At 38.1% G+C, this 26,825-nt stretch overlaps 1 protein-coding gene across 2 annotated transcripts in view; it reads right to left on the bottom strand.

Moving 5' to 3' along the window:
* The window catches only part of LOC136751452 (interferon alpha/beta receptor 1a), a 43,303-nt gene extending 16,682 nt beyond the window's left edge, over positions 1 to 26,621 (bottom strand). The window contains exons 1-4 of one of the 2 annotated variants that reach the window (XM_066707076.1): positions 26,457 to 26,621; positions 9,114 to 9,234; positions 3,107 to 3,297; positions 1,857 to 2,011 (exon numbers count right to left, since the gene is read on the bottom strand). In XM_066707076.1, the coding sequence (XP_066563173.1) occupies positions 1,857 to 2,011; positions 3,107 to 3,297; positions 9,114 to 9,234; positions 26,457 to 26,514 (525 nt within the window). In that variant the 5' untranslated portion in view covers positions 26,515 to 26,621. Of the gene's footprint in view, positions 1 to 1,856; positions 2,012 to 3,106; positions 3,298 to 7,232; positions 7,365 to 9,113; positions 9,235 to 26,456 lie in introns of those variants that run through there. The other variant, XM_066707077.1, reaches the window with a different exon arrangement.
* Positions 26,622 to 26,825: the final 204 nt, after the last annotated feature.

The raw sequence follows: 26,825 nt of genomic DNA, 5'->3' as shown, positions 1-26,825 counted from the left end.
TGCGAGAGGGAGTCCGCCTTGACATTCTTTGATCCTGGGCGGTAGGTCAGTGTGAAGTGGAAGCGGGTGAAGAAGAGCACACAGCGCGCCTGGCGGGTGTTTGTTTGTTTGGCTGACTGGATGTACTCCAGGTTCGCAGTCCCCAGGCCGGTGCAGTGGCAAACAGGAAGCCTGGGTCTTACTGAACACTGCCACCAAGTCTGTGTATTCATGGGGGGTCTGTGTTGGAGCGGTGAGAAGGGGACTCTCTATATGTGTCACCCAGCAGGGATGAGACAGGCACCGGGAAAAACAGCTCTGCCCCCAGGATATTATGTCCCCATCAGTCCAGGAGATGAGAGGGTTATGGTGAGTCAATGACGAGGAAGGGGAGCTGTTCAGAATGGAGCAGACCGATGGACATGTTGATGGGGCTCGTCTTTTGGGACACCGGACCGGAACCAATGCCTGGACACGGGGAGGAGGCACACACGGTGAGAGAGGGATGTGGTGTTTAATGACTGTCGCTCGGTTGATGAAATTCCCTGCAGAACCGGAGTCCAGCAGCACATAAACAAAGACATGTTTATCGCCAAGCTGGATCCGAGCATAAACATGGTACTGAGCCGGAGTGACGAGCAGGCACAGTGTTGCACTCACAGAGTCGTAAGGGGGCATGACAGAGGGGCCAGGATGACTCGGACACGCAACCTGGAAATACCCCAACTGTCCACAATACAGGCAGAGCCACTGCTGCACTCTCCATTGTCTCTCATCAGGGGACAGGCATGTTCTGCCCAGCGACATGGACTGCGTCTAACACACAGAGCTGGGTGAAGGGCTGAGGCTGGCAGGCAGACAAGACACAGCAATAGTAGACCGGGCTCCCCTCGTCTTCATCAGATTGTCCAGCCTGACCACCAGCTGGATGAGTTGCTCCAGGGAGAGTGCCTCGTCTCGGCACATGAGTTCGGCTTGCAGGTCGTGGTCCAGTCCCCAACGGAAAACAGTGAGCAGAGCCCGATCTCCCCATCCCCGATCCCCGACAGCAGGAACTGGAATCATCACCAGGGACGCAGGCTGTTGCTCGGGTAGGTGCTCGAGAAGCTGGTCCAGAGCGGCCTCAATCCACCGGACCATCCGCTCATGCTCCCCGAGCGTGGCCCTCTGGTTGGCTAGGGTGGTCACCACCACTGGGTCCATTTGGTGGCAAAGTTTTCTGTAACATACCGCGGGGCACAGGAACATGGGAACCCAGTTGCGATGCATGGTAGAGGGATGGTCAAACAGGTGTGGGTCAGGTACCAGCAGGACAGGGCAATCAAGGCAAGGCGTGGTTGTGGTCACAAGCAAGGGTCGGGCCATCAGGCAAATAGAGTAATGACGAAAGTCCAAAGTCATGGTCGGGAGGTAAAGCAAGGGGTCATTGATTGAAAGGTTAGACAAGGATCAAGGAGCATGCTTGGAATTGTAGTGTAAACTGACAAAACTTTGCAAAGATTGAGAGTGAGTGAGGGGTTTATATGTGGAGCAGAGGGAAGCAAGGAACCAAGTTTGGAGGTGCAGGGTGAATGGAAGCAGAGGGTGATTAGAACAAGTGCACATGGTGTTCAGGAATGTTGATTGATTGATTGAATGAAGGGAGCTGGGAGAAGTGATTGGTAAGGAAGGGTGACGGCAACATCTAGTGGGGATAGAGTGTAAGTGCTAGATGGTGGCCGTGACAGTATGTTTTCTATATGTTGATGTTTTGTAAATTTCACATTGATGGTGATGTATGCTCTGAAATCCGTCTGATCTAATTTGATTGAAAACATTTAAATAAAGTAAATAAGTAAAATAAAAATAGGAAAAGCACCAATATCAACATAACCTACCTGTAACTGCAAATATTCGCAGTAGACTATTTTGTAAGCTATTTCAATTTTAGTCTTCATGGAAATGTTCTGTGTGCTCATGGGATCAGATATGCTCACTTCCAGCATTCCATTGGTGGATATTACATCCACTTTGGAGGGTGGACCCAAGTCAGCTGCAAAATAAAATAAAATGTTAATACTCATTAATACTGAATGTAATGCAATATTGCAGGTAGTATTAAAAACCAAACCTATTATTAATAATCATAATATGATCATTGGTAGCACATTAAATACCTCACATGCATTTGTCTAAAATAAATAATTTAAACTGAAATGGAGAAGGCATGAAACATCAAATGTGAAATGCAAGGCATAAGGTATAAAATACATCATATTTACTCAAACAAACCTAATAATAATAATAAAAGCCCTTAAATATTTGCATCACATGCATATGAATGGTATTAGTTGAAAGGAAATCGCTTGAGTTAAATGATGATCAGAACATAGCTAGGAGTAACACAATACACATAACACAAGATGGTGTAGAAAAAACATGTTTTTATTGTTTCAATATGCAAAGTCAAAGTCATGTTTCACATCACCTAAAGATGGCACCTCTATGTTTAGTAGGCTGAATCTCCAAAAAATATATAAATAAATAATACAATATATGTACATGTTCCATGGATCAACAGTAAGTTCATGCGCTAACGGTTAAAAATGCTGATCTGGAGAACGTATGATGAGGCAAATTGTAGTGGTGGATGAATTTATTGCGGGGGGTGATTCGTCAAGGGGACAAATTAAAGAAGGGACAAATTGTAGCAGGGATTGTCGCAGAGATTAATTGTTGCAGGGAACAATTGCCATGGGTGCAAAATGACTGGGGATTAATTATTATTATTATTGTTATTATTTATTTATTTTTTATTTCGACTTATTGCGACTTACAACATAAGTGCAAAACAGAGTGCAAAAATACAGTTAAGTAAAGGCATCAAACATTACAAATTCAATTTACATAAGACAGAGCAATTCAAAATATAATACATTTTACAACTGTATTGAATTGTATTATAAATATCCCTGGATTAGATATGGAAGAAACAGGGATTTAAATCTCAAATTAAATGTGTCATGCACTCTGCTTGTCTCATTTATTTATATTGGGTCATCTGAATCAAATGCTGGAGAGACAGAAACATCTATTCTATACTGGCACAGAAACAGGGACAAAGTTTTAAGCACAAAGTATTTCTCACCATCTTTGTCAGGGCAGAACTCTCTCTTAATCCAGGGGGAATGCTCCTCAAAGCTATTGGCTCTTAAGCGGATAATGAACAATCCATAATAATATTGTTGAAGACTGGTAGAAAAATCACATTGGGTGTCTGTGATCATATGGCAAACCGACGTCCAATTCTTTTTTCCTTTGCTTTTTATTAAATAGGCACTGCAAAACAGGAAAGGACAATAGTATAAAGGGCATAAATCATTTGGCTCCAAGGCACATACTGTACAGGTGCAGATTTCTAAAATTCATGAGGGTTATTATATAACATTTGTGATGTTACATACATATAAGTACATATACTAGCAACCATGGAGAGCTGGATAAGCAGTGAGGACTAAAGTCAGTAGTCGTTTAATGAAAGCAATATATATATTAAGTAGAAAAGTGTAAAATACAGCCATTTGGGAAGCCATCTTGAAAACATATTTTACTGTCTAATGTTTTGATCTGAGAAAGAGACCTTGTGGAGATTACCCAATGTAAATGTATCACTATTTTAACAATCCAAGCAAATGTTGCATATATCTGCTTGGCTACAATTGTGAAAGCATTATATCAAAACACAAGAAAAACAACTCTCATAACTCCTTCATAACCGGAATTTATGCTCAGTTTTTTGTTCTTTCACATCAACAGGGAGCTGGTTAATGTAGCTGACTGATACTCTGCTGACAGTAAGAAGGTTGAGCATGTGGTGTTAAGAGCTTACTTCAGAGGAAAAACACAAGCAAGGTGAAGCCTTCTGGAAAATTATAAACTATCAATTAATCCATTGAAATGAAGTAGATCTAAATCTAGATTAAGAGACAAATAAATAAATAAATCATCCATTTTTATTTAAGAGAGGTAAAGGTTATTTAAGGTTTTGGTAAAATGAATCAGTCCATCAATGAAAATAATCAACTTTGTATTTTAGATATAGCTTAGTACAAAACAATACCCGAGTATCGTAAATTCATAAGCCCGACCGATACTGTTTTTTGTGTCCGGTACCAAAACCGATAATTGGGGAGCAAAATGTCCCGACAACTGATATATCTGCCGATATTGACTTTTTTTGGTAGCATGTAAAACAGATGCTTTCATGGATGCCTCAAATTTGCCTCTCAGAGAAATTGAGACAAATATGTAGGATTTTTACATTTGAATAATAAACTAAGTTTTCTTTGCAGAGATAACATTACTCTTCATCATAAATAACCACAAATCAAACATTGCAAAAATAAGTTAAATAAATTAAAATAAGGGAGAATAAAGGAAAAATATAAAAATATGCATGTTCTATAAATTAGAACAAATAATAAGATAGTATTAAGTGCTGGTCTAGCTTATATTAGTATTTTACACTTGTCAAGTTCTCTCAGGTTCACAAGTCCTCCTCAGTACTCAATACTACCAATCCAACAGTGGCAGGTTATACTTCTAGTGCAGGAAGCACAGCTTCCCTACATTTTCTCCCAAAAGGGAGCTCCATTTTTATTGTACTTGTATGTATGTGTTTAAAAATTCCCTCAAAAGTGTAACTTATTTACTGCAATTGCAATGTGAATCCTAGCCAAAACACAATGTAGGATTTGAAATATTTTTTTATGTCAAATTAAAAAACTAAGTTTCCCCCTCGTTCCTTGATTACAAGGACGTTAAGCTGCTAAAAGGTATTAAAATGCTAGAATATTTTCACATTCATAATCACAATCATAAAGTATACATAAAATATCTTAAAATGTATCCTTCTGTTATACATACGAAATTGTCCACAGGTGGAAACATGGGTATATTCATGAAGGGTTTTACACCGATTCACTATTTCAGACACTTTACAATTTTTTAAACTTTTTTCAGACAAATTAAAGTAAATATAACATGTGTCACCATGCATACAGTTTATTATGAATATGCTTTGTGGATAATTTTTTGGCTTATTTTTTCACTTTTATTTGTGTTAAAAATAGTCGGGTATAAAATCAGTCTAATGTAAAACCCTTGATTAGGCTAGTATTGATTATATAGGGATAATCATTGTTTTGGGGAAATTTGCGCACTTGTGAGGTCTCCTAAATATTGGTCAAGTTAGGTGTACTTTTAATGTAAATAATCTTTATGAATAGCTTCTACTCCTAAGAGTAAAAGTAGGAGCAAATTGTCGTCACTCTCAGATATTTCAGGCACTTAGGACCGATGTATCACTTGTGGGGGAAAAATACAGAAATCCTATCATGCCTTTGTGCTTTGTGTGCTGTTACTCCTATCTTGGTTATCAGTAGCTCAGATTCCTTTCTTGCAACATATTAACTGCAAATTACCTTCCAATGCAACTGGCAATTTAGAGGTGAATGATTATTATTCATGAGTAATGATTATAATATTGATAATGGCAGGCTTAGTTTAGAATGCCAATTAAATCACTGCTATAGTTACTAGAAATGACCATTCAGACACTGATTATAATATGTTAAAGCCCTTTGAGGGTATGTCCCAGAAGGGGTATAAAACTTTGTTCTATCTTAAAACTTTTGGGGATCAGTGTCATGCTAGTCTAAAATCTTCTGAGTTCTGTGTTGCGCAGTTCCTCCCATGCATGTAATAAATTCTGGTTAGAACTCCTGGCTCCAAAACTTTCTTCCACCACACACTCTCATAAGAACATAAGAAAGTTTGCAAACAAGAGGAGGCCATTCAACCCATCATGCTCATTTGGTGTCCATTAATAACTGAGTGATCCAAGGATCCTATCCAGTCTATTTTTAAATGTTCCCAAATTGTCAGCTTCAACCACATCGCTGGGGAGTTTGTTCCAAATTGTGATGACTCTCTGTGTGAAGAAGTGTCTCCTGTTTTCCATTTTGAATGCCTTGAAGCCCAATTTCCATTTGTGTCCCTGGGTGCGTATGTCCCTGCTGGTCTGGAGAAGCTCCTCTGGTTTGATGTGGTCGATGCCTTTCATGATTTTGAAGACTTGGATCAAGTCCCCACATAGTCTCCTCTGTTCCAAGGTGAAAAGGTTCAGTTCTCTCAGTGTCTCCGAGTAGGACATTCCCTTCAAATCTGGAATAAGTCTGGTTGCTCTCCTCTGAACTGCCTCTAGAGCAGTGATATCTTTCTTGAAGTTCTGGGCTCCACACTTAATAAACTTTCTTATGTTCTTATGAAGTGTGGAGCCCAGAACTGTAGACAGTATTCCAGATGAGGTCTTAACATTATTTCCCTTGTTTTAAATTCTACACTTTTGAAAATATACCCTAACATTCTGTTTGCCTTTTTTATTGCTCGCCATATTGTTTGGATGGAGAAAGTGAGGAGTCCACCTAGACTCCTAGGTCTTTATCATGCATTACGTCATCTAATTCTATTCCTCCCATAGTGTAATTATAGTGGATGTTTTTGTTACCTGCATGTAATACCGTCCACATTGAATTTCATCTGCCAGGTGTCGGCCCACAACTGAATATTATCTAAGTCGCTCTGAATAACCTGTGCTGCCGAGATTGTATCTGCTGAGCCACCTATTTTAGTATCATCTGCAAATTTGACAAGTTTGTTAACTATCCCAGAGTCCAGATAATTCATATAGATTAGAAAAAAGCAAAGGCCCTAGTACTGATCCCTGTGGAACTCCACTAACAACCTCACTCCAGTTAGAAGCAACTCCTCTAATTGACACCCTCTGTTTCCTATACATCAACCAGTTCATAATACATCTACTTACATTACCCTGAATACCTACAGCTTCCAATTTGAGGATCAGTTTGTGGTGTGGAACCTTGTCAAAAGCTTCACAAAGTGAAGGTTCTGTATTGGAATGATGAAGAAAGTGTTTTATATTAACTATATCATGTTTTATATTGATGTTAGCATTAGAAATGGCTTGTATACAGACTGAGCAAATTAGCTGTATCTAGCCTAGCAAAACCAACAAGGTGGTTGTTCAAGATACATCCTATTGAAATTATTCTCTCTGTTTCCACTTCTGTTTATCTATGATAAGAGAACCCATGGATGTATAGCCCACAGATATCTGCCATTTTGCTTAGTTTCCATTTGTAGATTTCCTGTTCTTCCTTTAACGCTAAAGATGTTACATAATGTTTGATTACCTCATTGTCCATTGTTAAAGAGAAACTGTGAGATCGTGAAGTTTGTATGCCACAACAGGAAGACATCTGCTTCCATGATGACTCCCTCCCTCCGGAAGAGTGTCCTACAAACTTTGCAGAGCTTGCATCTTTCGAAGTTTCTGATTGGATGAACGGCAACAAGATTCTACGTCATTTTCCTATAAAGTTGTACTCATGTTTGTAAACATTAAGTTCTCACTAAAGGAATTTCCTGACGTGGTGCATCCAAGCCGGTTTGATTAAAGTTCTATTTGCTTTATCTCGACGACTTTTCCAGTTATTTCCGAGACGGGTTCTACACTAAGTATCTCATATCATATGCTTTCACATGATCTACAATTTTACAGCTGCCATTGCATGTTAAAAAAAACTCCAATAAATTAGTAAGACATGTTCTGCCTCGTCTAAACCCATGTTGATTATCTCCAAGAATATGGTTTTCATTAAGATGCTCCTCTATTTTCTGTCTAATCATTTTTTCCAACATTTTACAAGTAATGCAGGTGAGACTGATTTGGTCTGTAATTTCCTGGCTCAGTTTTGTCCCCTTTCTTGTGGATTGGTATGACATTTGCTGTCTTCCAGTCAGTTGGCACATCCTCTGTTCCAAGTGTCTTTTGGAATATTTGAGTTAGCGACCTATAAATAATTTCCCTCATTTCTTTAAGTAGTGTTGGAAATATACCATCTGGCCCAGGTGATTTGATTGTTTTTAATTCTGTTAGTCCCTTTAGTACCTCCTCCTCATTTATCCTGATCTCTCTTAGGGTTGGACTGGACCTGTGGCATGTTATCCTTTTTTTCTTTTGTAAAAACCTCTGTGAAATGTGCCGATACCAATATTTCTGTAAAAGGCCAATATTGTCCGATAATATTGGTGCTCCAATATATCTGTCAGGCCCTATTATTAGTGTATTAATGGTACCTTTTTTTATGTTGGTCTGCATAATTAACCTGTAGTCAACTTTAAAAAAATGCAAACCTAATTATTTGATCATTCAAACTCCCCATTTTATTTGTCAGTGTGTTTAGTGTGACAGATGCTTCTGTACCTGTACTTCAACAAGTAGCTACAAAAAGGACACAGCTCTGCACAAATACAAACTGAATGCTTCACATTGTTAGAAAGCCGAGAGTCTCAGCTTTCATGGGATACCAAACACTTAGCAATGACAGTGAAGAGTACACACAGGATTAAAGAGAAGCAAATAGATTTAGTACCAGAGGGGTTTGCAAGCTTAATGGGTTAAATTTTGTTTAACAAAACGATTCCATGATTTCTTTTTTTATCTCCAATTGCTTATTTGCTCTGTGCTTTAATTTCAGAGTACAGTGAGACATTAAACTGTGTAAAGTTATATAAAAACTGGAAAAATTGAGGTGTTCTAAAACGTTTGACCGGTAGTGTATATTACTAGTAGGCTAGTCGCTGTGTTGGTTTTTGCCTTCCAGGTCTGCCTTCCATTATCATATTTTAACATATATTGAATCTCTTGATGATCATGCTTATAGTATCTTGAACTCTCTTCCTTCTGCTACTAGAGAAGCTACCCCTCTTTATCCCGTCTGGATAAAAACATATATTTTAAAAGAGATTTACAACAACTTAAACATGTATTTTAGTATCTGGGGTGTAATATGTAATTACATAAGTAGTAATTCACTGATTAAACTGCTGCCATTTTTGTTATTTTCATTACGTTTTAATTTACTTTGTAACATTTCTCTGTTGGGATGTCATGTTTAAATTATTCTCATTCTATAGTTATAAATTAAGAAAATGGTTAAAAGAAGCACTTTCCTCCCCCATTTCCTTGAGATTAGGTAGCTGAGGGGAAAAGAACAGCAAATGTTTCTTACGATAAATATTCTGCAGTGAATGTGACAGTCTGGTTCATCCCCTGATGGTCCCAGTCCCATTTCAAGATGTACTGAGTGTTCACAGCCTTCATTGTGACATTCTGTGGACTCGGCAGGTCTCCTAATAAAACAAAACACAATCAAGTCCCTGATTTGAATGGGAATTATAACATTCTTATAACTCCTTCTTTAATAAACAAGAGTCTGACTATAAACAAACCTAATTGATAAGACAGATGTAAGGCTTTAGGACATTTTTGTCCTTTGAACAGATGCAAGAAGGCATCTTTTTTATGATTATAATAGAATTGTGTTTCTTACAATCATTCAATCATTATATTACTTATAATGACATATATTACTTATCCCCATCTGCAAGTAGAGGCTTATTAAAAGTAATTTATATTTGTTAGTAGTAGTGTAGCTTTAGTAAAATGCATTTACTTCCTATGTTTCTCATATGGCTTTTTCACCACAAGATGAAAAAACTAAAACATTGTTTCGTGTCAAATGCTTTTCTCAGCAATTGGCGAATCTTACAGCATTTTTTTTTTGTATTACTTTGGATGCCATGTTAACTCAAATATCCATGATTTTAATGATTGTTTGAAGTCTGACTAACACTTTTATGGTAATCTGAAACTTAACAAAAAGTACTGGTCGCTATGTTTTCAAACATATTATCTTTATCGAACAATTTTATCGTTCATGAAATTTTACATTTGTAACTTGATAGCTTAAATGTATAAAGGTGTTACAGTAACTCATGTTTAAAATTTCAGTAAGCTGTCAGCTTGGTAAATCAAGGATACAGGACGTAGGTTTCCGTATGTGCTTTAGAACTTTGGACATATACTTAATAAACAATTAAATAAAGCAATCACATTTAGCAATACTACTAATCAGGCACACAACTATATGAAAAGTATTTGTCTTTTCATTTTGTAAATTATATTAGTATTAAAGACAGTGACACTATGAAAAAACATCAGTTATAACAAACAACAAACAATGACAGTCATATAATTCAGAAGACACTCCAAGTTTCTATATCCTCTTATTTATTTATCTATATGTCCCCCAAACAGTAATGTAATGTACGGTTATTAATTTGATATTGTTTAAGGTAAACCATTAACATCCCTAATACATACATACATACATACATACATACATACATACATATATACACACATATATACATATAAAGGGCTAATACAGGTGTGATTGTTTTTTCTTGATGGCCCTGGGCACTAAGGTGCTGTCATAAATGGCCACCAAGGCTAAATTACTTTGACACCCCTGCTTTAAGAAATGTTGGGAAAGTCATGCAAAAAGTCACACGAAAGACACTCAAAAAATATAATCTTCATCAGTGCATTCAAGAATGTTAGTATTTCAACATGTTCAAAATGTTATTCTGCTATACACCCACAGGAAACAAAGAGCTAGTTCCTTTCAAAAATGTCCTTTGACTGGAAATCAAATTTAGCACAACACCCCCTTTCATTCTTGTGGTTTGATTCCATGTGACTGTTTTTGTAAGAGCAGACAATTCTAAGTACATGATCTAGAAATAGAAAAAAAAGTGTACTTTACTTTGGACAAAATAATAAAATTGTCAGCTATGTTGTCACAATAGATTAAACAACTGAAAAACTGAGGCCTAGATTAGGATATTAAATTTAACTAACTATAATGCCAGCTCATCTAACAAGTTAGTATCAGCCTCCTGCCAATTATATACAAAATGACTGGAACAAAAATGATATGGATAAAATGGTAAATTTAGGTCACATCAGGTTGAACTGGCTTGTAGACTATCTGAACTTACCATGTCCTTGTGGTCCTTACTGATATGTTTCCAATTATTCAACTAATCAAATAATATTCAAAGGCAGACAGGTCCATCTAATAAGTGCCAAGGAAAAAGCTTTATTTGTACACATGAGCAAATGTACCATAAGGATATTTAATCAATACAGCCTATAGGTTCTCTATGTTACGAAGATAACTATTAACATTAAAACAGAAAATAACAATACAAAATATAGCTGCAAGCAGCAATGCAGGGGGCAGAGTACACACCTACTAACACAGTCTAACACATTCTAATGTACTTCAAACCTGCTCTTTATGACACTTTATGCAATTTAACCATTGCTGAAATTTGATTGTCTCATGGCAACCAGCTTGTTTCATCAATCATATCGCTTTACACAGCTGTGTATCACTGTATGAAGTGTATTGTTTGTATAAGATTTTGAAAATAACGGCAGAAAAATAATAATACTATTGAGGCTTCCAGGTGATTCCAATCAAGCAATGTATGGTATCAGACTCCTAATAATATAAATCAGATGAAGGCAAATTTTGACAAAATCTGTTTTCATGGTCAAGTTCCCCTCTTATGGTCAAATATGTTAAAGTACAAGCCAGTATTAATCTCATAAAATCAACTACCCTGATTTGATTTCAATGTATCATTTTTAATTAAATTAGTTTTAATATAAATAGCTCTGGTATCATAATAAATGAGTGAACACTTTATTCTACAAGTCTGGTTTGTGTACATCAATCTAAAAACTTTTCAATTCGCAGTTACCATCTAAACCTCATTTAGTTGCTTACTTTCGGTTTCTTTTGGTTGTCACATTGTTTACTGATGTGTACGTTATATATAATTCCAACTTGTAAATGCAACGTTTTTCATAAAGTGGGAAATATCTCCAATAATTAACATTAAGCGCCTCAATGAGTAGGTCCGTTTTTCTGGGTGTAGCTCGCACAGTAAACGTCTTATGTTAACCCTTTCAATTCTGCTGTAAAGAGCCAGCGATTCAGTATTGTTCAGTATATAACATGTTACCATAAATTATGATTTCACTGAGAGAGACGAGGACAAAGTCGTGCCCCCCCGTGTTGCATCCTTAATATTAAACAGGAAGTCATGCAATCGTTGTGATCTCAGTTTGAAATTACTTTCAAATTAAAACAATAACCCACCACTACAGATCCAGCAACGTCATTGCTCTTGTACCACTGTCCATTTTCATGTATTTATTTTATAAGACGTGTATTCATGTTTCTTGTAAATCACTTTTAATCCTATGTTTAAGTTTCATTTTCGTTTTTTCTTGCTTTCTTCAGTTTCTCTACAGCTTAAACAATCCCTCAGTATAAACAAATCTCAGTTCACAGTATTTTTATTTGCATGCAGAAGTGTTTGTGTGTTTAAACAAATACTTTCCACTCTAATACTGTTGGAAGTGACTGATTGTGACTGAGTCTTTTGCTGTTACAATGTACATGCCAAAGACAGAGTAGGTCTGTATTTTCGGGTGTAGCCTGCACAGTACACATCTTATGTTCACCCTTTCAACTCTACTTTATTGAGCCAGCGATTCTGCATTGTTCAGTATATAACATGTCACCATAATATACGATTTCACTGAAAGAGAAGAGGACAAAGTCGTGCCCCCGTGTTGCAGCGTTAACATTAAACACGATGTAATGCACTCGCGGTGGCACTCGATCTCAGTTTGAAATGACTTTCAGCAATGTCATTGCCACTGTTCATATTCATGTATTTATTTTAATAACTTGTATATTCGTGTGTTGTGAATCACATTTAAATTGTATGTTTTAGTTTCACTTTCATTTTCTCTCGTATTTCTTCACGGCTTCTCTATAGCTGAAACAATCCCTAACTATAACAAAACTCAGTTTACACTATTTATATTTTCTTGCAGAAGTGTCTGTGTGTTTAAACAGATACTTTCCATTGTAATACTGTTGCAAGTGACTGATAGTTCTTAGTTTTTACGATGTACATGCCCAAGATGGCGGATTTTTTTTTTTTTGAGTGCTGTTTGTGGTATATGCTGCTACCAGTGGTGAAGTTTGTCATTGCAGGCTTAAAATTGAACAACATTTAGAGTAAGTCTAAATCTTATGTTCATTACTGCTGTTTCTTCAAGTCATTATTATTATTACATTTTATAATATGACTACTAGACCTATCTGTCTTTGTATCTGGAATCCAAAAGAGTCCAAAAAATCCATTGGGTCAGATTCCACATTGCTGAATCGTCTATTCACCGCTTCCAGAAGGGTGCTTCTCATTTTTTTGATTCCTTGGTCGCGAGCAAAAAAAGATTTAAGGACAGTGATAGCAGGGATCACATCAACTGCAGAGGCAGATTATCTCCCTGGTCAACTCCTAAAAGGGCTATAGAACCATAATGGTTTTCTCCAAAAGAGCTGCATAGGCACTCAATGGCCACTCAAGGAGGCTCTCAACCATGTAATGTGTGCTGTTCTATCTTGTATGTAGGTCCTGCTGCAGACGCTTCAGGGGCATTTTCAAATCAACTTGGATGTCCTCCAGATGTGCATATGCCAGCTGTATTGTTTGTATATGTACTCCTTATGCTTACTTTTATGCTGCTTCCTTTTATTTAGTCACTCTTTCAAAACAAATACATATTTAAGCAGCATTTAAACATTCAAAATGAATACTGAAATATCACTAAAAGGACAACTTGCAAACGTTAAAAATCTACATGATTTTTAGCCCGATTTGGCCCTCCCGCCAAATCTGCACTGATCATCACAACAAGCAGCTTGGTCGGGGCACGTCCCCGCTGCTGATGGTCGTGTAAAGTGTGAGACGGTGCATGATTCCATTGTGTGCCCTCCAATCCAATCGTAAGCTATTTGGAGACCCTATGATTTTATTAAACATGTTTAATATTTATGACTCGATTGGCACCAATTGTGTAGGGTGACGTGATCAATGTCGCATGGAGACCAGCAGCAGCCAATGACAGTTGATTGAAGAAGAAAAGAGAAACAGGAAGGCTAAACATGACAGGAGAATTTGATTTTCATATATAAGAACATAAGGAAGTTTACAAACGAGAGGAGGCCATTCGACCCATCGTGCTCGTTTGGTATCCATTAATAATGGAGTGATCCAAGGATCCTATCCAGTCTATTTTCAAATGTTCCCAAACTTTCAGCTTCAACCACATTGCTGGGGAGTTTGTTCTGTGTGAAGAAGTGTCTCCTGTTTTCCATTTTGAATGCCTTGAAGCCCAATTTCCAATTGGGTGCGTGTGTCCCTGCTGATCTGGAAAAGCTCCTCTGGTTTGATGTGGTCAATGCCTTTCATGATTTTAAAGACCTGGATCAAGTCCCCATGTAGTCTCCTCTGTTCCAGGGTGAAAAGGTTCAGTTCCCTCAGTCTCTCCGAGTAGGACATTCCCTTCAGACCTGGAATAAGTCTGGTTGCTCTCCTCTGAACTGCCTCTAGAGCAGGGGTGTCAAACTCAATTTGATCATATGATCATTTAAAGTTTCATTCGAGGGCCGCATAAATATTTGCTCATCCCTATTTATAATTAATTTCATCGTTTCAACAAAATTCCCAGCACTAAATTTAAATTAATTTGTTTGAATTATACTTAACACGATTATTCAAAACACGCATCTGATCTAACTGCTGCTCTGATGGGGTTCATTTGTTGAGGAGACCTTGTGCTGAAGAATAGTGACGTTTGTGAGAGAGTTAGAGATGGCTTGGCACGTCAGGAAATGGAAAAGGTTTCCTTGCTTCATTTCCTTCTACCATTAACGTAATTTAAGCTGAAATGCTTTCACACTGTCATACATCTCTTTTCCCGTAGCTTTTGTTGCATCCTAGCAAACAGACCTGTTTTTCTGTGCTCAGATCTACTCATTTCTCCCTCGGCAACTTTATTCAGTCACCGCATCTCACAACTTGCTAAAATGTGTAATTTGCTGTGGTGGTGTTGTGCATTGCTTAACATCCAAAAGCTCTTCAGTAACATTTAGATCTGAAATTACCCCCGGATAAAAACATAACTGGGCTGTGTCCATTATGTCAGTACTCTCGTCAACAGCAGGCAATGAAATTACTTGCTTTTTTCGGATAGCTGTTCTTTGAGATTAGCAGCTAATACAGCATACAGTTCTTTAAAAAAGCACCCTCAGAGAAACACCATGGCATTTTGGCAATTTCTTGGGATACGATGTAACTCGCTTTAATGGCAGCATCACTCTCTGTTTTTGCCCTTTTGAACATGGTTTTCTGTAGTTTAATACTTTTTTTTTTAATTCAGCCACTTTGTGCAGCCTATGCTCTCTCTCCATACACCCATACTTCTCTTTGTGTTTAGTCTTGTAGTGCCGCCATATACAGAATTATTTAAATCAGGGCTAAACTCTCCAAACGAGGCATAGAGGTTTTAAACTCTGTTCCACAAACAGATATTCACAGCTTTCCTGAAACACTACCTAACCTTGTCGATTTTCCTATTCTTGGACATTTAGAGTTGAGTTCATTGCAGATTACTGAAAGAACAGGAACGTGGACAGTGACTCTGTGACTGGCTGTTAAAACCCTACCTCGCACCAATGACATTCGCAATGACTGATGGGAATTGTAGTTTCCTGCAATTTCCTCATTCACAAGCTGTCAAGGGCCTAATTACTTAATGATACACCACCTTTACAGGGGCCGGATTAAAACCACTTGGGGGCCGTATTCGGCCCGCGGGCCTCGAGTTTGACACCCCTGCTCTAGAGCAGCAATATCCTTCTTGAAGTGTGGTGCCCAGAACTGTACACAGTATTCCAGATGAGGTATAACTAGTGCATTGTACAGTCTTAACATTACTTCCCTTGTTTTAAATTCTACACCTTTGGCAATATACCCTATCATCCTGTTTGCCTTTTTTATTGCTTCCCCACATTGTTTGGATGGAGAAAGTGAGGAGTCCATATAGACTCCTAGGTCTTTCTCATGCATTACTTCTTCTAGTTCTATTCCTCCCATAGTGTAATTATAGTGGACATTTTTATTACCTGCATGCATTACCTCCACATTGAATTTCATCTGCCAGGTGTCGGCCCACAACTGAATATTATCCAAACAGAAGTATTTACAAGTTACCACAGAGGGAGACAGGAGAGTACAGGTGAGAGGTAGCCATCTTGTTGTTTGACTAGTTTCAGACCAGTCTTAGCATTGCTCATTTTGTTTTAAGTTTGCCTTAATTGACATTAGCATTGTCTGTAGTTTGCCTAAATTGAAGTCAATCCAGCTCAGCTGCTGAGTTGGTGAAAGTAAACGGGTTGGAGAAGGGAGATTTTGTCTAGGACTAGCAGGAATTCTGTTGCAGGAGGAGCCAGGTGGGGCCAGTTAGGTGTGAATTGGGGGTAGGTAGACAAAAGCTACTTAAAGCAGCTGTTGAGAAAGAGCTGTGCTGTTTCTCGCTGACAAAAGTTAGACAGTTGACTAGCAGCAGGAACCAAGAGAAGTATAAAGAAACAAAAAAACTAAACAAAAAAGTAACATTTAGAAGCATGTGGCCACTACAGTGTCAGGTTTGCAGAATGATTGCCTTCCTGGATGAACTCATCCAAGATTGGACAGTGACAGCTCAGAGGGTGATGGGGGGGCAGTTGAGCACCAGAGCACCATGGTGCCCACTTCCCCCAAGAAGAAGTAGGTAGTTATAGTAGGAGACTCAATTCTGGTGTAGGTGTAGATCACACAGTGTGTTCTAGTGACAAGGAGACGCGCATGGTATCTTGCCTGCCTGGTGCTCAGATTGCAGATCTCCCTAAAATAGTAGACGGGCTACTGACCAAAGCCGGGGGGAATCCACTGGTCATGGTCCACATTGGAACCAATGATATAGGAAAAGGTAGGACAGAGGTTCTGCAAGACAAATTTTAAGAGTTAGGAACAAAACTAAAGAGCAGAACCTCCACGGTAGTTTTCTCTGAAATACTTCCGGTACCACGTGCCAGGCCAGGGAGACAGGCAGAGATTAGAAAGTTTAACACGTGGTTTAAAGCTTGGTGTAGGGAAGAGGGGTTTAGGTTTATGGAGCATTGGTCTTTCTTCTGGGATAGATGGGACCTGTACAAACCGGACGGTCTACATCTAAACAGAAGGGGGGCTAATGCATTGGGAGAGCGTATGTGCAGTGAAATTGAGAATCATCTAAACTAGGAACCAGGGGGGCAGGGAGCTCTGACAATGGGAGATGTTCCACAAAGGAAAGAAAACCAGGGGAAACTGCTAGTAGGAAAGTCCTGAAATGTTTGTACCTCAATGCCAGGAGTATAAGGAACAAGATGTTAGGCTTGGAAGCCACAGTGCTAGCGTGTGACTATGATGTTGTAGGAGTGACAGAAACATGGCTTACAGAAAATGATGGGGATGAATACAAGTTGGAAGGATACACACAGTTTAGGAGAGACAGGCAACATCGAAGAGGGGGGGGGGTAGCATTATATGTGAAAAATTACATTGAGGCAGAAGAACTAGTATTAGATCCCAGTAACGGAACAGAATCTTTGTGGGTGAAACCTTTGAACAAGAGATCTGGAGGATTAGCGGTAGGAGTGTGTTACAGGCCACCAAACTCAGATATTCAGAAAGATGCTGCATTGTACAGTGTAATCAGGACTGCATGTAGCAAGGATGTGGCTGTTATAATGGGGGATTTCAATTTCCCAAACTTAGACTGGGAAAGCCCAGTGGGGACTACAGAAGCAGAAATAGAAATGGTTGAGATGGTAAACGACTGCTTTCTAACTCAATTTGTCAGGGAACCAACCAGACAGAGTGTATGTATTGACTTGATCTTTTCAAATGACCAAGCTAGAGTCAGGGGGACAGTAGTTAGAGAACCAATGGCAAATTGTGATCACAATATGGTTAGCTTTGAGGCATTCTTTCAAAAAACAAGGTCCAAGTCTAAAACAATGGTCTACAATTTTAGAAAAGCAAACTTAGCACTTAGAAGAGGTAGACTAGAGCACATTGGATACAGAGTCAGTTGAAAATGGATGGGTATATTTTAAGAATATACTACTTGAGGCTCAGGAGCAATTTGTATCAAAACTTAGCAAATTGAGGACCAAAAAACACTGGCCAAAATGGTTTAATAGAGGTATGCAAAAAAATATCAAGAGAAAGAAAATGTTGTATAGCACATACAAAAGGGATGGTGACGAAACAAAATACAAATCATATGTTGAACTGCAAGAAGATCTTAAAGGGATCAGGAAAGCAAAGAGGGAAATAGAAAGAAACATAGCTCTGGGAGCTAAAACCAATGCAGAGCTTTTTTCAATATTACAACAGCAAGCGGTCAATAAAGGAGGAAGTGAAACAGATAAATGGCAAAAATGGAGGCATCTTGGATCTCTCTTAGGGTTTGACTGGACTGGATGTTAACCTGTGGCATGTTATCCATTTTTTCTTTTGTAAAAACCTCTGTGAAATACTCATTTAGAACATTTGCCACATCTTGTTCATTTTCCAAGAGACTTCCATTTGTGCCAGTTATCTGTTTCACTTCCTCCATTATTGAGTCAGAATTTGGCGTAAACAGAATGAGAACATGGATCCATCATGCCTTGTTACCACTGTGCAGGCTGGTGGTGGTGGTGTAATGGTGTGGGGGATGTTTTCTTGGCACACTTTAGGCCCCTTAGTGCCAACTGGGCATCGTTTAAATGCCACGGCCTACCTGAGCATTGTTTCTGACCATGTCTATCCCTTTATAACCACCATGTACCCATCCTCTGATGGCTACTTCCAGCAGGATAATGCACCATGTCACAAAGGTCGAATCATTTCAAATTGGTTTCTTGAACATGACAATGAGTTCACTGTACTAAACTGGCCCCCACAGTCACCAGATCTCAACCCAATAGAGCATCTTTGGGATGTGGTGGAACGGGAGCTTCGTGCCCTGGATGTGCATCCCACAAATCTCCATCAACTGCAAGATGCTATCCTATCAATATGGGCCAACATTTCTAAAGAATGCTTTCAGCACCTTGTTGAATCAATGCCACGTAGAATTAAGGCAGTTCTGAAGGCGAAAGGGGGTCAAACACAGTATTAGTATGGTGTTCCTAATAATCCTTTAGGTGAGTGTACACCGATCAGCCATAACATTATGACCACCTGCCTAATATTGTGTAGGTCCCAGAACAGCCCTGACCCGTCGAGGCATGGACTCCACTAGACCTCTGAAGGTGTGCTGTGGTATCTGGAACAAGACGTTAGCAGCAGATCCTTTAAGTCCTGTAAGTTGTGAGGTGGGGCCTCCATGGATCAGACTTGTTTGTCCAGCACATCCCACAGATGCTCGATTGGATTGAGATCTGGGGAATTTGGAGGCCAAGTCAACACCTTGAACTCGTGATTCATCAGACCAGGCCACCTTCTTACATTGCTCCGTGGTCCAGTTCTGATGCTCACGTGCCAGACTGGCTGTATTATAAAGGGCAGGCAGGATTATATGTTATATTTGATTTATTATGTATTTAAATGACTGGTCAATCGATTTGGCTATTCTAGGTAAATGTGTTTATTTATTATTATTATTATTATTATTATTATTATTATTATTTATTATTATTTATTTTCACATTTATGCAGATAAAAAGCTGTTGGCATGTTTAATACATTTACTTAGGAAAAGCCACGAACGGGTATGCACAGTGTATTGAGGAACACAGAGTAACGAGGAACAGGACAAGACGAGAAGCATGTGGATTGTGAAGCATGTGGAGGAGACACAGACCAATTATCTAGAAGTGTAAAAGTTTCCTTCCATTGTGTTTACTGGGCTATTGGTTCTAACCAGGGTGGGTGTTCGATTTGGATTCACCACCAAGAACAAATAGTTAAGAGGGAAAAGCAAAGGATACATCAATCTAGGGTGCATAGTCACGCTAGTTTATCAGGTTGTATGGTTGTGTGTTTTTGCGGTGTGGTCACTGGACCCAGCGATCAAAGATCATTTGAACCAGTGAACCCAGTATAAGACTCTCGGTTCTCGCTTCATGGTCGTGTAACGAGAGGCATTGCATGGGGTCTTGACATATACTGCAGCAAAGTTAAATAAACTAAAATAAACAATAAAAAAGCATGACATTACATTGTGTGTATATCTACACAAGTTTTTGAACACCTCGATTTTTCCAGTTTTTATTGAAATGTATGCAGTTTAATGTCTCAATTTACTCTGAAATTAAAGCAAAGAACATATAAACAATTGGAGATGAAAAATAAATAATGGAATGGTTTTGTTTAACACAATTTAACCCCTTAAGCTGACAAACCCCTCTGGTACCCTTAAAAGGGAACCAAATTCATGTGCTTCTTTTTAATCCCATGTGTACCCTTCACTGTTGTGTTGTTTGCCAGGTGTTTGGTATCCCATGAAAGCTGAGACCCTCAGCCTTCTAATGATGTGAAGCATTCTCTGAGGTGATATATTTGTTTTTTATACACACACCCCCCCCCCCCCGACACACCCACATTCTGAAATGAGGGGGTGGGGGGATACTTGGTCTAAGCAGGAATACAAAATCTCAGAAAACACTGACAATTATGATATATTCTGGAACCAGACAGTCTACTGATCAAAACAAGACCATCCATGTTTTGGTAGAAGCAACACACACCCGTAGAGAGCTCAAAATTTCAAGATGGAAAACTCTGTTTACAGTGTATTCACTGGACTTGAACTGCTTAAATTTCAATAAAAAATTAAGTAGTAGTGTATATCTACCAAAAGTCTGGGTGTGCAGATCTTCAATTTAATGATTGCTCAAAACTACTTTTTCTTTGTTAAAGGGGTCATGAACTGCCTTTTCTTTATTTTGTACTGTACTCCGAGGTCCACTTATAATGTTATCAAGATTTTTACATCAAAAAACATCATAATTTAGAAGTAATAGGCTATTTTCTGTCCTGTTTTGACCCCCCTCATTTGAACACACCGTTTGAATAGGCGTGGCGGATTGTAGACTCGGAAGTAAACGCCCACTGGTATGATTGGCTAACTCCCCCGTCAGTACATGTGTGGAATTGTTTTGAAAACTTCCGATGTTGAGAAATGGCAGCTGGTGAAATTCAGCCATACTTGTTTGATCCAGAGTCTGATACCGAATCAGAAGACAACAAACCTGCACCTCAAATGGCAAGGATACTACAGCTTGCGACAGCGTGGGAAATAATCATAATTATTTATATTTATACGTTATGTATTTGTGAGGTAGTTAGTCTATTACATTATATTAGAGTTTAGCCGAAGACGCTACAGAAAGCGGTTTGTGTCGTTATGTTGTTAACATTTATGCAATTACACGTTTTATATTTCATTGGTTGTTGCATATAAAGTTTAGATACTAGGCATTAATACAGTTATAACTGACAAAGGATAATATGCACTGCTTCATGTAAATGAAGTATAAATGAATGTACCATCGTTTGTCAAGCTGTCATTCTTATATTCATCGACCATCATTTTCATTAAAGTAAAAAAACTTTATCAGTATAATTTTAATGGTAGGTGTATTTTAACAGTGAGAGACAGAATAATAACAAAAAAAATCAAGAAAAACGCAATATAAATTGATGTGCATGTTAATGAGGGAAATAAGTATTTGATCCCCTATCAATCAGCAAGATTTCTGGCTCCCAGGTGTCTTTTATACAGGTAACGAGCTGAGATTAGGAGCACTCTCTTAAAGGGAGTGCTCCTAATCTCAGCTCGTTACCTGTATAAAAGACACCTGTCCACAGAAGCAATCAATCAATCAGATTCCTAACTCTCCACCATGGCCAAGACCAAAGAGCTGTCCAAGGATATCAGGGACAAGATTGCAGACCTACACAAGGCTGGAATGGGCTACAAGACCATCGCCAAGCAGCTTGGTGAGAAGGTGACAACAGTTGGTGTGATTATTCGCAAATGGAAGAAACACAAAATAAATGTCAGTCTCCCTCGGTCTGGGGCTCCATGCAAGATCTCACCTCGTGGAGTTTCAATGATCATGAGAATGGTGAGGAATCAGCCCAGAACTACATGGGAGGATCTTGTTAATGATCTCAAGGCAGCTGGGTACAATTGGTAACACACTACGCCGTGAAGGGCTGAAATCCTGCAGTGCCCGCAAGGTCCCCCTGTTCAAGAATGCACATGTACAGGCCCGTCTGAAGTTTGCCAATGAATATCTGAATGATTCAGAGGAGAACTGGGTGAAAGTGTTGTGGTCAGATGAGACCAAAATTGAGATCTTTGGCATCAACTCAACTCGCCGTGTTTGGAGGAGGAGGAATGCTGCCTATGACCCCAAGAACACCATCCCCACCGTCAAACATGGAGGTGGAAACATTATGCTTTGGGGGTGTTTTTCTGCTAAGGGGACAGGACAACTGCACCACATCAAAGGGACGATGGATGGGGCCATGTACCGTCAAATCTTGGGTGAGAACCTCCTTCCCTCAGCCAGGGCATTGAAAATGGCTCGTGGATGGGTATTCCAGCATGACAATGACCCAAAACACACAGCCAAGGCAACAAAGGAGTGGCTCAAGAAGAAGCACATTAAGGTCCTGGAGTGGCCTAGCCAGTCTCCAGACCTTAATCCCATAGAAAATCTGTGGAGGGAGCTGAAGGATCAAGTTGCCAAACGTCAGCCTCGAAACCTTAATGACTTGGAGAGGATCTGCAAAGAGGAGTGGGACAAAATCCCTCCTGAGATGTGTGCAAACCTGGTGGCCAACTACAAGAAACATCTGACCTCTGTGATTGCCAAAAAGGGTTTTGCCACCAAGTACTAAGTCGAAGGGGTCAAATACTTATTTCCCTCATTAACATGCAAATCAACATAACTTTTTTGAAATGCGTTTTTCTGGATTTTGTTGTTGTTATTCTGTCTCTCACTGTTAAAATACACCTACCATTAAAATTATAGACTCATCATTTCTTTGTCAGTGGGTAGGCCTGTGCAATATGATAATATATATCGTATGACGTCTATCGTTTCATATTATGCTATATCGTTTATATCGTGGTGTAGCAAATTGCAATCTTTACGGCAGTATTTTTCGTCATTAGGACGCTTTGCGTTCTTCCTGGTTCTTCCACACGTGTCGGATGCGGCAAGAAATGTGCATCAGAAACACAGACAGACATGAGGAGAGTGAAGTGACACACAATAACCAACATAACCAAGAGATACTTTAATGCACAAGCGCACACGGTCCGCCCCGCTCTCGTCACCGGGCTAAACGCGATCTGCAAGCACCCCCCACCCCCGCTAATTTAGATTATCATTTGTATAAAATTAATAATAATGTTTGTTTGCATTTTAATGAATTGGAAAGCAATGCAAACACATGCAGAAAGTATAATTTTCTTTTTATTAAGATGGTGAAGTGGTTCAACAGTTGTATTATTATTATTATTATTATTATTATTATTATTATTATTACTATTATTATAACTATTTTGTATTAACAACGTGCTGTACTTGTAAGTAGAATCGAAACGCGACAGTCAGAGGAGAAATGTCTCTGTCTAGTAGATGTTAATGCGCCACTATAAACCCGGATGTGGTAAATCTTCCTGAATCTGTACCATTTTACAGCGCATGTGTTGCGTGATTACTATTACTTGTGTTATTGTTGTTATGTGACAATAAATCATAATGTGTATATGTATACATGTCCTCTGAGGAAGATAAGTCGAAAAGCGTAAGCATTATGATGTTCACTTTATCTCTAATAAATAATTTTTGAGACATCGGTGAATATGGACTGTTTTTAGATGGGAGCTGCTGTCCTTCCCTGACCAGATAATTGTTCTATATAAAATCCCTGGGATAAGGCACCCCGCATTTAAGATTTATTAAAACTAAAAGCTACTTTTAAACTTATGTGTGTGTGTATATATATATATATATATATATATATATATCCCATAACAACATAACACACGTAATAGTAATCACACAACACTTGCACTGTAATGTGTTGCATTCTGCATATATTTACCATGACAGCCTGCATGTAGTATTTGTTAGTTTTGCTTATTGAAGGATTAACGAAATACTTGTAGTTTGAATGTCTTTGGTCTTATTTTGTGGCTTGATTGGATAAAAACAAGAAATATCGAGATATATATAGTGTATCGACCAAACTTCTAAAAATATCGAGATATTATTTTTAAGTCATATCGCCCAGCCCTATCAGTGGGCAAATGTACAAAATCAGCAGGGGATCAAATACTTTTTTCCCTCACGGTATATTTTGCATGATTTATTGATATATAGCTTCTGACATGTGTGTGACAATAGTTAGCAATACATACGTCACCAACCTGCTGGTTCATCAATAACACTCAGAATTGCTGCGATTACATTATTTTCAACCTCTGCCATTTCTAACGACCCAGTCCGTTTATCGTTACGGTCACAAGTTCTTGTTCAAAGGTGGCTTAACCATGTTGTGTTGTGGTGGTGAAAATACGCCCCTATTCTGATTGGTTACATCAGTTCATTGATGCACTGCGTCAACAATGCAAGGATGTGACACGTCATTTGCCGGGATTCGTTTTCATGCTCCATTAACTCAGACCCATTGCCGGAAAATTGATGGTATTGAAATGCCGGCAATAATCCATTCACACATACCTTGCCGGCAACAAAATGGCACCAAAAAGCCAGCAATTCTTTCAGTGTAAATTGGGTATTTCAGTTAGGCCTATTTACTTTTTCTTTTTCCACATTGTGTCTTTAAGCACACAAATGTATTGCCCTACATAGTATTGAATTGAAACTATGCAGTCATTATATATTATCAGATGCATATAACCACACAAATATAGGGTCAGTTTAATAAAAAAAAATTATGAGAATGCATGCAGTGTTTATGTCGTTTTTCAGGTAGTTGTAATATCAGTCTAAATTCTGTTAATAATGAATAAGGCAAACAATAATTCAATTTTAGTGAAAAAAAACTAAAATATTACATGAAAACGGTAAGGATTTCACTATTGAAATTATCATATTTATTTATTAATTTGTTATGCATGCTAACAATGTATGTTTGGATATGTTATAGGTCTAATGTTTTTTGTTTTTGTTGGTGATCACTCACGTGATGCATGTTTTGGGAGAATGACCCATTAGATTGAATAAATTAAGTACTTTGGAAGATGCTCTTGTCCAGCTTTATTTGAACCAACAACTGTTTAGTACATTACCCCCACTGGGACTTGCACTAACATTCTAGTTATATGTCTAGCCCCTACAGTGATTTTGCAGTTTTCTTAATTAAGTAGAAGAGTACAAAAGATTCTTGGTTCTTTATATTGATAGTCAAATCTTAAATGTTTTCATAGGGAGTAGAATCTACTGAAAGTAAACAAGACCAACCATCAATGCTTACAGGTGTGGTGACAAAAGCAAAAAATAAATCATTAGCACACTACAGTTCACACCATGGTGATATTATAAGCTAAAATGAAATAACTAGCTGAAGTATAATTTATACTTAATAATTTAAACATTTAATTAATTCTTGTCTGTTATTTGTGACTCCATACATTTGCTAGAAAATAGAAAGCTGATGTTCATTGCTTTGCATTCAATTATAGTTGTGATATCCCTTTTAGTAGTCTTTCAGAAGTATATATTTTCTGAGAATGTATTTTATAAAACTATTGTAATTATACAAAGAAATCTTACAGGATACTTAAAACAGTCCAACATTTCTACCAAGGTGAAGCCTGAAAATTTAAACTTAACTAATTATTTCACCAGAATCTATATTATTATTTTTATATAGAGAGATAAATACAGATAGAGGGAAGAAATTAAATTATTATCTGCATCTTCAGGCAATATAGTTCTATATTAAACCACTAATAAAAATACAAATAACAATTCAGTGAGAAGCTTATGAAATAACAACCAATAAACGGCATGTCTGTTGTCATTTGTGTTACTGCGGTGCGCTAGTCCTGGTGTTTACTTGGTTACACTACAAATCCTGGCTACTGTGTTTCGTCGAAACGTTTGACGTAAGAGGCAGTAATGTGTAGAGGCCTGTACTGTATTATGTACACCTAACCTGAGATTTTGCACGAAGAAACTTCACTTACGGAACCACTTAATCACTTAAAGCAACTTGCTCTTTGTGTATGTATAAATTAAATGACGTTCATTTATATGTGCTCCAACAATTCACCAAGGGCAAGCTTAAATAGCACATAACCAAAAGCAAAACAATGAACATGAAATATACATTTAAAAATACACAATAATACAAAATTGCATAACCATTCTAGTATCTGATATATCATAGTAGTAAGTTTGGCCTATATATTAACTGTATAATGTTCGTCATAATGTAACTAAATTGTTAATCGAAAGTAAACACTAGTTTTCTGACACCATCATTGTTCTAAATACAAATAAAACATTGCTTACCTGTGCATAATTGTGGTAATATGATAATAAAAGCAATAGACGTCTGGACGATCCCCATTATCCATAAATAATAATAGTTACATATATTTCAAGATATCAGCTGTTACTGTGCTCTAGTTCCGTACACTGCACAACAGGAAATACGAAAGAGACTTTCAACTAGGGACTATCGACAAAGCTCCCAAGACATTCCAAAACGATTTCGCAAACTACGAAAAGTCTGGCAATCGGTTTCACTGCGTTGGTGGAGGTGGGGATTAAGAGACATAGAGAGAGGGAGGAACAAGGTGGTCAATGGTTTTATATGAAAATAATACAGACCTATTTTATCTAAACAATACATATATGATTATCAAATTCGATGTACTT

Source organism: Amia ocellicauda, chromosome 6 (genome assembly GCF_036373705.1).
Source record: "Amia ocellicauda isolate fAmiCal2 chromosome 6, fAmiCal2.hap1, whole genome shotgun sequence".
Lineage (NCBI taxonomy): Eukaryota > Metazoa > Chordata > Actinopteri > Amiiformes > Amiidae > Amia > Amia ocellicauda.
Note: the sequence above shows the minus strand (reverse complement) of the source record. Positions and strands in the feature narration are given on the sequence as shown.